Here is a 15,844-nt window from a genome sequence, read left to right as displayed (position 1 = left end):
CTTCTTCCAGTCACCTGGAACTTCACCTGACAGCCATGACCTCTTAAATATTACGGACAGTGGCCGAGCAACTTCATTTGCCAGCTCCTTCAGCACCCGTGGATGGATTTCATCAGGTCCCATGGACTTGTGCACGTTCAGGTTCTTAGGGTGGTCTCGGACTTCATCCTCTCCTACAGTGGGCCTAAGGTCTTCATTCTCACAGTCCCTGCGTTGGCCTTCCAAGACTTGGGTAGTGTGGTCTGAGCATTTACTAGTGAAGACAGAGGCAAAGAAGTCATTAAGAACCTCAGCCTTCTCCAAATCCAGGGTAGCCAGTTCTCCTGATAGCTTCCGGAGAGGGCCCATGTTGTCCCTAGTCTGTCTTCTATTTGCTACGTACCTATAGAAGCCTTTCCTGTTATTTTTGACATCCCTTGCCAAATTTAATTCTAACTGGGCCTTAGCTTCCCAGACAGCTGGTCCCTGGCTTCCTGAACAACGTTCCTGTAATCTTCCCAGTTTGCCTGTCCTTGCTTCCACCTTCTGTAAGCTTTTTTCCTCTAAGTTTCCTCCGCAGCTCCTTATCCATGCATGGAGGTCTCCTGGCCCTCCTGCTGCACTTCCTTTTAGTCGGGATGCAATGCTTCTGAGCCTGTAGCGGGTGATCCTTGAATATCAACCAGCAATCCTTGAATATCTACCAGCAAATCCAAATTCTTCTTTGTAGTATGAAGAAATATTCTGTGTTAAGTAAATAATTTTGATCTTTCCCCACTGAAAAGAATTGAAGTTGTACAGTAGGAGCAACCTGAAAAAAATTCTGATTCAACTTTGTTATTAGTCCTTGATTCTTAGGTTGACGTTGTTTGTCACATGAAAACTGAAATGTGGAAAAAGTCATCCCTAGAATTGACACTGTGCCAAAGTTATTCTTAGGGAGACTTTTTAATTCCTTCACTTAAGTAGGGTTTTGCACTAATACAGAATTTACTGTTTGTTTGTTTTTCTCTCCAGGACAATTGATATTTTAGAGCTGACAGAACAAGAAGAATTGCTGAAATTTCACTACCATACCCTCCGATTATATTCAGCTGTTTGTGCTTTAGGCAACAATCGAGTGGCCCATGCTATGTGTAGCCATGTGGATGAATCTCAGCTCCTATATGCTATTGAGAATAAGTATATGCCAGGATTATTACGTGCAGGATATTACGACTTACTCATTGACATCCATCTCAATACCTATGCAACTGCCAGGTTAATGATGAATAATGAATTCATAGTTCCAATGACAGATGAGACCAAGAGTATTACTTTGTTTCCTGATGAAAACAAAAAACATGGCCTCCCTGGCATAGGACTTAGCACTTCATTAAGGCCAAGAATGCAGTTCTCCTCTCCAAGTTTTGTAAGCATCAGCAGTGAGTGCTTTCAGTTCAGTCCTGAATTCCCTCTGGAAACTTTAAAAGCCAAAACCATAGAGATGCTGACTGAAGCTGTTCAGGAGGGCAGCCTCCATGTCAGAGACCCAGTTGGAGGTTCTACAGAATTTCTCTTTGTCCCTCTCATCAAACTCTTTTATACCCTCCTGATTATGGGAATCTTCCACAGTGGGGATCTGAAACACATCTTACAGTTGATTGAGCCCCGGGTTTTCAAAGAAGGAATGAGCCAGGAGGATGAAATTGATTTCTCAGATAAAGAGCTGAGTTCAGGTGAGCTCAAGTCAGAAGGAGAAGAAGAAACCAGAGGGGAACAAGTGCCAAAGGAAGGGCTTCTTCAAATGAAACTTCCAGAACCCGTTAAGTTACAGGTAACAATACTGCTGTGATAGTGGTTGTTCCCATTTCTTCACAATTACTTTTTTCTTTGTTTGATCATTTCACTGTCAAGGAATATAGCATTTTGATGTTAGTTAAACAGAGAAGTAATTTCCTTAATGAAACAACAGGATTTAGTATCTTCCTAATGATATAAACTTGTTCACCATAGATCAAAGAACTGTTGTTTCATTAAATATATTGGGAGTTACTTTCCCAATGATATTAACAGGGAATTATTTGTTTTTATGGATCTAAACAGAAAGGAAATTCCCTAGAAGCAAGGGGTAAATTCTTTCTCATATAACTTTTATTAAAGTTTTACATTTTACATGTTAGGTATTGCTGGTGTAGGATTTCTTCACATGTACTGAATGACAGCATTAAAGATTTTGGTTGCTTTATTTGCATAACATGTAAAAGATATTTATTAGCTTGCCAACTCTTCTTTTTTTTATGATACTGTTTCTCAGATGTGTCATCTACTCCAGTACCTTTGTGATTGCCAAGTACGACACCGAATAGAAGCCATTGTAGCATTTTCAGATGATTTTGTGGCCAAGCTTCAAGAAAATCAACGCTTCCGGTACAATGAAGTGATGCAGGCCTTGAACATGTCTGCTGCCCTGACAGCTAGAAAAACAAAAGAATTTCGATCCCCACCTCAGGAGCAGGTACAGCTTAGAACAGACAATTTACTTTTTGTTGTGCTCTACGTGTGGCAGAGCTTTGTTTGAATTCAAAGTTTTCCTTTGTTTCTTTAAGATTAATATGCTGCTGAACTTTAAAGATGATAAAAATGATTGCCCCTGCCCTGAAGAAATTCGGGATCAACTCTTGGAATTCCACGAAGACCTAATGACACACTGTGGTAAGTCTTGTTACTGAACCTTTTTACTTTTCAAATATCTGGTCAAACTAGAAGGGAATGCAGAATGTTTTGCTTCATGAGGGAAGAGTGGCCTTTTTTTCCACCCATACAGAATGCAGAAAATCAGACAATTAAAAACAGATGCAATAAGTTGAGAAGAATGATATAATGTCATGAAGAAGCATCATATAAAATTCAAGACTGCTAAAGAACTCCCCACAAACCTCTTAATTTTAAAACTTACATTGGAAACTAGAAAAAAAGACAAAACCCAGAAAAAACATCTGGATGACCCTTTTATTTTGAACTTGTTTTAGTGGGAGTAATAGATAAATAGGTATAGGTCAAAATTTTTAATTCCTGTACAATGTATGCTTGAATGAGTAAACTTGAAAACATGAGAGAAATGGGCTGATGGGAATCCCATGAAGTCCAGCAATGGGAAGAGTTAAGTCCTGCACATGGGGAGGAATAACCCCATGCAGCAAGGACAGGCTAGGGACCAAACTGGAAAGCAGCTTGTCAGGAAAGGACCTGGTGGTCCTGGTGGACAACAAGGTGAGCATGAGCAACAATGGGCCCTTGTGTCCCCAAGGATACCCCAGTACAAGAAATTCATGGACACACTGGAGTGAGTCCAGGGAGGGGCCATCAAAGATGATTAAATTCTTGGAGCGTCTTTTGTACAAGGAGAAACTGAGAGGGATACTGTTTTTTAACTTGAAAAGAAAGCTCATGGGGGAAATGTATCGATGCATATAAATACCTGTTGGGCAGGAGGGGGTAAAGATAGAAGACTGAGCCAGACTTTTGTTAGTGGTGCCTAGTGACAACAGAAGAGACAATGGGTACAAATTGAAATACAGGAAATTCTTTTTTTTTTTTTTTTTTATTTTTATTTTTTTTTTTAAATGTGTTTATTTTTACTGTAGGAGTGATGGAATTCAAGAACAGCTTTCCCAGAGAGGTTGTGGAGTCTCAACTTTAGGAGATACTCAAAACCTGACTGGACATGGTCCTGTGCAACCTGCTTTAGTTGAACTAGCTTTGAGCCAGGGAGGCTGGACTAGACAATCTCTAAAGGCTAATTCCAACCTCAGCAGTTCTGTGATTCTGTAAAGCTTCACATGCAATTTTCTTATTTTAAAATTATTTTTTTAATTTACATTTTCATGCTTGTTATTAGAATATCATGAAAGAGCTACTCTATTGTGGAGCAGGCTATTTTCTACTGATTGGTCAGTAGGAAGTATATTTATTGCAACTGTAGTTCTTTCACTTCTGTATGTTTTACCTAAAATTTTCCTAGTCTTTACTAGTATCAGCTGAACCATACTGGGTCAGTAGGGACTACATCTGCCCTTCTTAACTACATATGTTCAAAACACAGGCGTCAGTGTTAGCATGAAAACATTCATACCGGGGGAGTTGACCACAGATACGTATTTACTAAGTATTTCATGCATAATAACGTATATATGATACAAAATTAAATTAATAAGGTTACATGATCCTTATCTGAAGTTTCTTGTCTTGCGCATATACCTGATCTATACTTGTTCCAAACTGCTGTTTAAGCATATCCCATTTCAAACTATTTTATAGTTCTAACAGAACAGAACAACATAGTTCAGTTTCATTATGTTTGTACGTACAAGATACATAATACGTCTGTAATATATTTAATTTTATTCTTTGACTATTTAGTGTATATTTTTTATTTCAGGGATTGAACTAGATGAAGATGGAACCTTGGATGGAAACAATGATTTAACCATTAGGGGTCGCCTTCTATACCTTATGGAAAAAGTTACGTATCTGAAGAAGAAGCAAGCAGAGAAGCCAGTCGATGATGATGATAAGACATCCTGTAAGCAAAATTAAAACTGTTTATTATTTCCTAATTCCAAAAGGTAAAAGAAGTATGGGAGGAAGTATTTTCAGCCAAAGCCAGGTGGATTCTTAGTGCAGTATCTGTGCACCTTGACGTTTGTAACTCTTTCTCAGAACAAGCTCAGGTGGAATTTTTGATAGGCAGATATGCTTCCCAGTGGGATGCAGTGGAAAACTTCTTCTACTGGCTTTTTCACCCTTGATCCTTTTTCAAGTCAAAATTTTCCAGAATTTATCTTGGTTTTTGTAAAATTGATATAGACTTAATAATTGTAGCAAGGTCCTGATTATGATAACTTGCTTGCAAAATCAATTGCAGCTGTATTTGCATGGAGATTACCAAATCAATGAAGACTGTGCAATTAGGCCATGATTTGCAAAGCTGTATTTAGGTGAAGCCTCCCCATCCAATCTAAAAACCAGGATTTGCTGACTGTGATTGTTGGTCTGTCATTTTTCTGATATTTTCTGTCTTTCCATCTTGATAAGAATCATTGTCAGTGGTGTCCAAGTTTTGCATTTAGTGCCAACTGATTACTGATTATAGAATTTTTTTTTATTTTTTACTTGTGCTGATTTTATTAGAGTGGATTTTTTCTTTTTTTTTTCCTTTTATTTTTTTTTTTCCTCTGTGTGTGTTTGTTTGTTTGTTTGTTTTGTGGGGTTTCTTTTCTTTTTCCTTTATTGGGTGTCACTTTCAGATGTCCTAATGTTTTATGCTGCTACCGTACTAAGAGGAATGAATTTCTTGACACAAAGTTCAGGTGTTCTGACTTTGGTAAAAAAAAATGCTTTCCATCATTGATTACACAGAATTCCTGGGGACACTGGCCTTTTAACTTGGTTGCTAATGTAAGTGCCTACAGTTACAGGATGAGATTTCCCTATGGTATTTACAATAAGATGGCTTCTTAGCTGCCAGTTATTAGTGTTAGCTTAGCAATCTTTAAATAGAAGTATCTTCGTTCTCCTAAAAATGCGCCGTCTAGCTTTGCAGTTTGTAACTGTTACTTCTGTTATCAGGCAACAACAGTTAGAAGCTAGGTCTGTGCAGAATGTGATGATGAATCCTATGGTTTCCTGTTATGTTTTTTTTTCCTGTAGTAAGCTTAAAGCTCTACAAACCTTATTCTTTCTCACTTATGTTAGTGGAATGATGGCATTGTATTAAGTTAATTACACAGTATTATGGTGGCTAGGATGCTTGGGTTCTTCATTGCAAGCAAGATGATGGCCAGACCCACAGGCAAGTAGGATGCAGTATTGCAGTTATTAAAACAGGAACCAAATGACAGTCTGCTCATGTGATTCTTCACAAAAAAAAAACACCCAACCAAAACCAAAGAAAACTTACTGTTGTGTTCCTTCTTGTTATTTATTGTAGTCCTTCTGAACTGTCATTTTATCCATTTCTTATTTTTAAAGTGTTTTTATTCCAAAAAACACTGTGCTGTGTGACAGTGGAAACCCCTATAGTACAGTGTTTGGACAGTAACAATAAAATGTAGTACTTTTACTCTTTTTGTCCGTTACCCTGTATGAGTACATCTTAGCACAAACTTTCTTTTGTTAAACAATGTAATTTCTGTAAACTCCTGTCCCTTCAATATCTTTCTTTATGTACTTTTTGTTTGTTTGAGTTCAGCCTGAAGTTGCATCTAGTTTACTCCAAAATCATATTACTGTCTCAACACATAGATTTCTAATTTGAAAACATTTTTGATGTTTAGTCTGCATCAGCCACCTTCTTCAATATCAGGATAGTTATTAGGGAGTTCATTTTACTTCAGGAGGGATTATCACATTTCCCTTGTCAAATTTTTGCTGTTACCTGCTTAATGAGGAAATAAATTGATTAGTCATGTAAGTACTAAAGGTGAAATTGACCAGTGTGTAACTATCAGAATATCTCAAGAGAATCCCAAAGTGATCTGACAGAGTCTTGCAAGCGTGAATGGAAGTTCCCTGAGATGGGAAAAAGAATATTATTCAATTGTCTTTATCAAATAATTTTTCTTGACTCTTAGTTCATGAGTAATTTTTCAAAGCAGTAGTCTCAAATCTTTACTGACATTATATAGTTTGTGTATATGACTTTTCCAAATATATAGAGAAACATATCCCAATTAATAAAGATTGTCAGTGAGAATACCAGATATGAGTTTCTTGCTTAATTGGAGGCTGAATTTAAAATATGCAAATGATGATTTGCCCTTTTTTTGTTTAAAGTCTCTTAATTTCTGTTTCTTTTGAAGGACCTTTGGTTTTGGCAAAGGACTAAGTTAAATTATTCTGTTTTGTACATGGATACAGAGCTTATACATGTAAATCAATAAAAGAGCATTTACATGTGCTGCCAGTATATTTTTCCACTCTTACTTCATAATATCTAAAAAAACTCCTCATACCTGAATTCCAGGAAAAATCTTGAAAGCATAATGTAGAAATAAACCTGGTGACTTTGTGAGCATCTTGTATGTCTTCATAATTGTTTGTTAGCAGGTTTATTATCTGTATTTTAATTTTAAATATAGGCTTTTGCTTCTCCTGTGTGATTTTATTTTCCTTTGATAGTCTGCTAAAGAAATACCGAGAAAAAGGTGCTTCTTAAGAATTTAATTTATTCAATTCATGTTGCATAATGCATTTTTCAGGGACTACCAGTAGAAAGATGAGCAACTAATGATGATTTTGTGGTTTATGTATTTTCTTACAGCTACTCTTCAACAGTTGATTTCAGACACAATGGTACGCTGGGCCCAGGAATCTGTGATAGAAGACCCGGAGTTAGTGAGGGCCATGTTTGTATTGCTACATCGCCAATATGATGGTATTGGTGGCCTGGTGCGAGCCCTACCAAAGACCTACACCATAAATAGTGTGTCTGTGGAAGACACAATCAATCTTCTGGCATCCCTCGGCCAAATCCGTTCCTTGCTTAGTGTCAGAATGGGAAAGGAGGAAGAGAAACTTATGATTCGTGGATTAGGGTAAATAAGTGGAGTATAACATCTTTTTATTTACGAATATTTGTTGTTAATTGCTGTATGGTTATTGCCAAGGTTATACCTGAAGTTTGAATGTGAATAGTCTATGTGTATAAATGCAGACACTGATATGAGTTATGTAGTATCTTCAGTTGTAAGATACCTTGCAACATTACATGTATCATTTTTGGAGAAAAACAAATGTAAGACTTCTTGTGAGAAAAGTTGAAAACAGGTACGTATGTAATGTGTTACGATATTACAAAATATATCTTGTGACCATATTTTAAATAGTATGATTGTGTGGAATCTTATTAAGAATACTATTTTATATGAGTGTAGTAATAGGTAGCTGTTGACACATACAACTCCCCCAGCAGTCAGCTAATGGAGTTGTGTCCACATGCGTCTGTACATATGCCATCTTTTTATTGCACTGAATGTAGCTGGTACTATTTGAACTATGAAGTAGTTCACCCAGTCTAGTTTTTCCTGATTATATGATTAATAATATTGAAATAGAGCCTAATAAAGAGTACAATCGGAGAAAACAGTAAAGAGTTTGGGTTTTTCACTCTGACTGTTTTCAAAGAGATATCTGGTGAGATTAAACATCAGCAAAAGCAATGACAAAGATGGCGTATAAAGAATGCCAGGAATGCAAGGTGTGCAAAGTACCACTTTTTTTTTGAGCTTACTGGAAACCTCGAATATCCAAATAGTGTCTATACAATAATTTTGTAGTGTCATTATGAACAATGCCTTCCTAGCTTGCCAACAGATTCCATCAATGTTCCCTGGTTGTTTCATTGTTGAGTGTACTCATGCTAAAGCTTTGGCAAAAGGGAAAGTCCACCATCTGTTAAGAGACACAAAATACTGGTATTTCAAAATTTGTCTTTGTACTTCAAATTTATGTTGTCACATTTCACATAAGCTAGTGAAGTCTAAAATGAGTGGAGTCAAAAACTCTGATAGTGACACCTACATCAGACACACTGCATGGATTCTGTTGCATGACTGATATGGATTTGTAGCTTTTAGAGTGATGGAACGGTACTCTTCGCTTTTCATCCTTTGTAAGACTGAAATTTTCATTGCCTGATACCAGGAGTTTTAGCTGAGGGCGGAAAAAAAAAATAAAGAAGAATTTTAGATTTGGAATGGCATTTCTGCTGAAAATAGAATACCATCCTAATCTGGTGTAATCAAGTAGCGTTTAGGGTAATAGCTATAGTATGGGAAAAGGAAGGTGAAGGTTCTTCCACAATGTGCGTAGAAAAATAGAGTATTAGAAGAGTTTTGAGACTCAACCTGGAAAAGTCCCCAAGGTAATTTTTCACCTCAAGTGGTGTGGAATTGCACACTAAATCAGCTTTGTAAATAACACAATAGCTAAACTATCGATGCATAGCATTTTAATCCAATTTTTATTTTGTTTTCTTGTAGAGACATCATGAATAATAAAGTATTTTACCAACACCCAAATCTCATGAGAGCTTTAGGCATGCATGAAACTGTCATGGAAGTGATGGTAAATGTGCTTGGTGGAGGAGAATCCAAGGTAAAGCAATTCACTGTTAGAAGACAGAGAGTTTAGAATATATCTGTGCAAAGCTTTAAACCTGTAAGGCAGCCACTTGGAGATACTGAGACCATATAACCTCTTGCTAATTTTCATTAGCACAATAGTTGACTCAGTTTTTAGAAGGATCTACCCTTCCATTCTGGAGGAAGATACAATTAGCATGGTAATTTCAGATGCTTTAAAGAAAAAAACTTCAATAGCACTTTATATGCTTACTGGGCTTTAAAGGCGAGATCTTCTTAGAAACTAATTAAAAATCAGTGTAGTATTACTCTATGAATCTGAGCATTCACATTCGTGTTTGAATCTAGAATTTGTGATTGATCAAGGCCAGGTTGGACGGGGCTTTGGGCAACCTGGTCCAGTGGGGGGGTGTCCCTGCCCATGGCAGGGGGTTGGAACTAGATGGTGTTTAAGGTCCCTTCCAACCCAAGCCATTCTACAATTCCATGATTCTATGGTCTCAGCTTTTGGTTTTGAAGCTTATACCTCTTGATTTTCAGGGCTTAAGGAGTGAGTTACTTGTTGAGAAATACCAGCTGATTCCAGTGTGAAACCTAAACAGTTAACTTGATTGAGGTGGAAGGAATACAATGCATAAATATTAGTGTGATAAAAGGCATAATGCATAAATATTAGTGTGATAAGTAATCTTCTGCAAGTTTTATGCCTGTCGGAGTTCGAGCCTCAGTCTGTTTTTATTTGCTTCTTAGGAAATCACTTTCCCAAAGATGGTGGCAAACTGCTGTCGTTTTCTATGTTATTTTTGCCGCATCAGCAGGCAGAATCAAAAAGCTATGTTTGATCATCTTAGCTATTTATTGGAAAACAGCAGTGTTGGCCTTGGTAAGTAGTAAGTGTGTCTTTTTAGATTCTAAACCAAAACTAAAATCTTAAAACTTTCTGCTGATTTATATATACATACGTTATATATAAATAAAACTACTTGTGGTTTTCTGCATCCTTTGCACACTCTGCTTGTGTTGAGGTTTCTCATTTACCCAGTGCAAAAATGTCTTCATTAACTGTATTGATAACTCCAAACAAACCCCTGGTAGTAGGATTGGGGTAATTTAGGCTTTTTTGTATGTGCCTGGCCATTCAGAGAGAGGTGGTGATTGGTTGCATGTTTTGAGAATACACTCATGTTTTGATGGAGAGAATCATAAACAAGTTTTGGCAGCATTTCATTAGGGCTTGCTTCTCACTTCTCAAGCTTAATCCTCTTCACTTTCTTCCAGAGACTGTTTAGTATGCACCTATGGCAGTGGGAGGAATACAGAGCTCATTTGCCTGGGTATGCCTATATAGATGCCCAGAAATGAACCTTGAAATTTTCCTAAAATATTTGCCTTTTTTTTTTTCTTCCCCCTAGGGTTAGGTGTTATAGAGGAAATATATTTATCTTTTATTTACAGAAGCATAAACTGAAAAACATTTTGAAGAGAAAGTGCCCGAATCAAATGTATTTGGAATGTTAATATGAAAACCTTAGCTTTTTCTAATGCTATAATTACTGCCACTTTTTAAAGAAATAGAAATCATGTAATCTTTTATTTTAAAGGTATTGTCTATATCAATATATTTGCTAAAATGTCTGTGTTGGATATAAAATCCTTGTTATCTTTTAATGAAAACAAAGTTGTGTCAGTTTAGGAGAATTAGAAAGAATGACATCTTAAAACAAAGTATGTGATGAGAGTAAGTGAGAATGAGTGTGTAAGAAAAGTTCTTTCTAGCGTTACATTTTGATTTCATATCAGTGTCTCAAATTTCATGCAAGTGCACAATCATCTGAAGTGGTATAAATGATATGCTTACAATCATGTGCTAACTAATGACAAAATTTTTATTTTATTTTAAAAGCTAGTTACTGTATTTACTATGAATTTGTTGGGTTTTTATTAAGTTGGTGTTGAAATTAAATGTTGTTTTAACAGCCTCTCCGTCTATGCGAGGATCAACTCCTTTAGATGTTGCAGCAGCCTCTGTGATGGATAACAATGAACTTGCATTAGCGTTAAGGGAGCCTGATCTGGAGAAGGTTGGTAGCATCTTCATTAAGCATGTCTTTTTCCCCCTGTAGAGAGGGGACAATTCCTGTTTGCTGGAGTAATCAAAATCTGAGATTCTAAGAATTATATGGGAGTTTTAGGTTCCTGTCAGAGGAACCCTATTAGGATCTGATTGATTGTTCTTTCTGCTGGTGATCTGGATAGTTGAACTGAGTTTATGGGTATTACATACACGGGTGTAACCAAAAGGAATTTCCTCAAGGGCAGCTCTTACTTTCGGAATAATGGAGTCCATACCCAACAAAATTTCATTGCTAAAATCTTTCATTGTTGTTCTGTCTTGATGGTGACATGCAGTGGTGGCATAATGCAGTAGTGGTTACCAGAGGTCTTGTGACAACTTGTTATAATAAACAAGAAATTTTCATAGAGATATTTATTTGTATTTTTTCTTAACATTCATGCTTCAGAAAAGATTGAAGGAATTGTGATTAATTAGACTGAAGAATAAAAAACTCCTGAGAGCATGTGACAGTTGTGTAGAATATGTAAATTGATGCTGCAGTAAGGAATCGAATAATAGTTACTATATCAGTAGTGCATAAAAAAAGCAACTTAAATAATGGAAAGACAAATTTAAGATAGACACTAGAAAACACTTTCTAATGGAAAGTAAGAAAGTTAATAAATTTCCCATTTTTTTTTTTAAGACCTCCAATTTTGGAGATGCTATAACTTTTGTAGGAAAGCATCTGTCAGGAGTAATGTAAGTGTAGATGAGCCTTTCTTGGAATAATTAGATGGACTATATTTGTTTAAAAGGTTATTTTTAAACTTACCATTCTTATGAATGGTCAGCAGAAAGAAGGTGTTTGAACCAGTTGAATACTTACAATTCTTACAATTCAGAAAGGAGAGGGCAATCTGAAAACTACTACTGAGACTAGGTCTGGATTACAGGGAGTTTTAGTGCTGCATGTTTAAAAATAAAGGAAGAAAAAGAGTGAAAAGAAAAGGTTAAAATCAAAGACTAGACCTGTGAGTTACAGTTCATGGCAGAAGTAGGAAAAGACTCAGAAAGTGAACTGAGAAAGAGGCTGGTCTTCTGATTTGCCCAGAGTACTATATGATTTTTTTGGGGGTAATAGAACGTGGATGCCATATCCAAGACAATATACAAGGATGCTTCTCTTTGAAACCATACATCTTTTTCACAATTAATATCTTTTTCATCTTGTTTTTAGGTGGTTCGCTACTTGGCTGGGTGTGGACTGCAGAGTTGTCCTTTGTTGATTTCTAAAGGCTACCCAGACATAGGATGGAATCCAGTTGAAGGAGAGCGATATTTGGATTTTCTTCGTTTTGCTGTTTTTTGCAATGGTAAAGTAGGAGCCTATAAATTTTTTAACTTCCTCTAATGGTCAGATAAGTTTCTTATTTAAAATAGAATACAAGTAAACTTGGTAAGTTTATGTTAATTTAAAGGACAGTTAACAGAAAGAGTAGAATTATTCAAGACAAGCAATAACTTAGATGCCTATTTCACAAGTCGTATAGCGTCCTATGAGTCTACGCCCAATTTTTTATATCCAACTGTAGTCTTTAAAATGCCCACATCTCCACTGGAAGGCAGATTTTTAAATGTTTTTATGATAAAATTCATGCTAGACATAGTACAAATCCCCAATCTTTTAATGAAGATTTAGATAGTCCGATTTTAGGGTTTAACTGCTATATTGGTCCCCTCGTTAACTCTTTTACTGGGCTGTGAGTCTGTACTACAAATTAGTATCTTCAGTTATACTTTAAACATCCTTTAGTACATAGTTACTTCTTTGGCCCTATTTAATTTTTTAATTAAATCACATATTTTATTTCATAGCTTTTATTACAATATTAGAGGAGTATTTTTGTGTGTTTATGTGACTGTGTCATGATATTTAAACTTCCTTGTAGTTCATCTTTTGTATACCTTTTTGTTTAATTATATTTCAGAACATTTGATATAATCTTAAATACTGGTATTTTTTCTGTGTGGTAGGAGAGAGTGTGGAGGAGAATGCTAATGTTGTAGTCAGACTGCTTATCCGCCGACCTGAATGTTTTGGTCCAGCTCTAAGAGGAGAAGGAGGCAACGGTTTGCTTGCTGCCATGGAGGAAGCAATACAAATATCAGAAGATCCAACAAGAGATGGACCTTCCCCAAGTAATGGATCTAGTAAAACCCTGTAGGTGCAGTGGAACTGCTTTCATTGCCATAATTTTTGTTTATTTGTGGGTTTTTAATCTTAGTTGTGAAATGACTTGTTTGTTTAATATGTGAATTATCAGCTGGGTTCTTCCTTGGATTCTATGGAGAGTAGAGATAAATCTTCTACCAAATAATGCTTCCTTTGCCCTGTTAAATTAAGTAACTCTCTCTAAATATTAAATCCTCTTTAGAATTCTGTTTGTTCTTTGCCAGTAAGTTAAGAATCAATCCCGTGCTGCAAAATGAGACAGATAAATGGTAAAAAAGTAGATGTCACTGCAGTCTTTTAGGGACACATTCCGTTCTGTGTTATTCTGATAAAAGTCCACCACTTACACCCATGAGCAGATTTTCTTTTTAGTGCTGATGTAAAAACTTTCTTGTGTTTTTTAGTCTTTTAATTATTTTAACGTTTTAACTAACTACAGTGAAATGGAAGAACAAGAAGATGACACTATTCACATGGGAAATGCAATCATGACTTTTTATGCTGCTTTGATTGATCTCTTAGGACGTTGTGCCCCTGAAATGCACGTAAGTTTAATGTCTTCATGCATTGGCAAGTACAAGCTTAGTTGTTTTACTGCCTGTTTGGTGGTTTGTTGTTTGGCTTTTTCACACTAACATTTTATCAGGTATTAAAGCAGTGGTATGACTGCATAGTATTTTAATGTAAATAATGTGTTCATCTTCTAATTTGCAAGGAATTTCTGTAGACTGTTCTGAGGCTGGTCTTTTTAAAGGAATTATTCCATTGTTTCTCTTATTACTGTTCACTATGGTTGGTCTTCAACATTTTGTAATGAAAATTGTTTGGTCATCCATTAGGACAATCAAACTCCTCAGATTTCCCTATTCGTTGTGATGGAGTGATTAATTTTTTTTTTAAACCATGTTTTTATTCTCTTCATATACTGATTTAAACACACTGTTTAAATTGCATATAAAAGAGCAAATATTATAGGACATTAATCTAAAATGTGGGAATAAACATTGTCACTGGACATACACATCAGTATCTGCATTCACACCAATAAATCATATCAAAGGTAAGATGTAATCTTCAGCCATTAGATACAAAGAATTAGACACTATAAAACCAAGCCCTTACCACTTAGCTCCTAAGAGCTTGAATCTAGTTGAAAATATTTGTTCTTTATTATTCAAAATATCTTCCTGTTCTTCAGAAATTCTTAGTTCTTCATACTTTCTCATTTCACGCTGAAGTGTGCCTTAATTCATATAGATTAGTATCAGATTTGTGCAGAGATTGGTAACTTGAGAAAGGAGAGAGATACCCATATAATAAGGTCAGTATATGAACATTTATTTAATCTCTGTCTCACTGCCTTTTTAAAAATAAAAGTAAAAAAACTTCAGATACCTGAAAGTGTTATAATTTGTCCAGGACAGAAAAACTCTTGTTCATCAAATGAAAATCTGCTTTTGCTCTCCTTTTCCCCTCCTTCCATGGGCTACTTTCTTAATGCTTTTGTTCACCTATTTTACCCAACATTCCATTATGAAAATGGGCTTAATCTTATTTAATACTCAAACATCTAGATTTCTGGACTTTGCACCCAAAATATAACAAATAAATACAGATTGTGTGAAATCTACATTATAAATTATAATATGATTTTGAGAGCAGTCATTCTTGTGTATCTCTTTCAGGAAGTTGTCAGAACATGGACAGGTATAAAAGGTAAAAAGAAGACCTTGTTAATTTGTTATTTGTCTTTTTCTTAGCTAATCCATGCTGGTAAAGGGGAAGCCATTAGAATCAGATCAATTCTACGGTCTTTAATTCCACTGGAAGATTTGGTGGGAGTAATTAGTATTCCTTTCCACATGCCAACTATAGCTAAAGGTAAAATGATTATTCTACTTTTTTTCTCCCATCCCATTTTTATGTTTTGTAATTTAATGACATATTAGTACTCATACTTCTCGTGGTATTTAAAAATGTCATATAAATTAAACTATTATGTGAATTAGAAGAGAAATCATGTATTTCAAACATGCTTCATAAACTTTTCTCCATGCTATAAGCAATAATCTATGTACTCTTAAATCACTGATGTAAATCCCATTCATTTAAATTGAATCGTGAAAATCTATTACAACTTTAAAAAGAAATTTAAAATGCATACTTTCTATTTTTCTCTTTTCTTGATAACATAATCCTTAGCTTTTGCTGTTCTAACCCTATCAACTGTTTCTAGCAGATCTAAGGCACCAGAGTTGTTCCTCAGCAACTATGGTGAAGTTATAGGTGTGACATACATATGCAAATGCATTTCTTTGTGTTTTCTGCCTAGGCATAATTAGTTGCAATAGTGGGAGCTATGTGAGCATCGATATAAAAGGGAAAGGATGTATATTGCTTTTTGGGGTATCTGGAGAGAGTACATTATAATTGCACCACAGATTATCT

The 15,844-nt window shown here is 35.7% G+C and overlaps 1 protein-coding gene across 1 annotated transcript in view; it reads left to right on the top strand.

Moving 5' to 3' along the window:
• Positions 1-996: 996 nt before the first annotated feature.
• The window catches only part of LOC104401818 (ryanodine receptor 2-like), a gene marked incomplete at both ends in the record, with an annotated part of 23,858 nt that continues 9,010 nt past the window's right edge, over positions 997-15,844 (top strand). The window contains 12 exons of the mRNA XM_010009518.1: positions 997-1,795; positions 2,276-2,476; positions 2,568-2,673; positions 4,400-4,543; positions 7,283-7,556; positions 9,003-9,117; positions 9,855-9,987; positions 11,082-11,185; positions 12,401-12,536; positions 13,198-13,384; positions 13,836-13,941; positions 15,157-15,277. Of these exons, the coding sequence (XP_010007820.1) occupies positions 997-1,795; positions 2,276-2,476; positions 2,568-2,673; positions 4,400-4,543; positions 7,283-7,556; positions 9,003-9,117; positions 9,855-9,987; positions 11,082-11,185; positions 12,401-12,536; positions 13,198-13,384; positions 13,836-13,941; positions 15,157-15,277 (2,426 nt within the window). The remainder of the gene's footprint in view (positions 1,796-2,275; positions 2,477-2,567; positions 2,674-4,399; positions 4,544-7,282; positions 7,557-9,002; positions 9,118-9,854; positions 9,988-11,081; positions 11,186-12,400; positions 12,537-13,197; positions 13,385-13,835; positions 13,942-15,156; positions 15,278-15,844) is intronic.

This window comes from Nestor notabilis, unplaced genomic scaffold (genome assembly GCF_000696875.1).
Source record: "Nestor notabilis isolate BGI_N333 unplaced genomic scaffold, ASM69687v1 scaffold16342, whole genome shotgun sequence".
NCBI classification, from domain to species: domain Eukaryota; kingdom Metazoa; phylum Chordata; class Aves; order Psittaciformes; family Psittacidae; genus Nestor; species Nestor notabilis.
The sequence above is the reverse complement of the archived record's forward strand: the minus strand, read 5'-3'. Positions and strand labels throughout refer to the sequence as shown.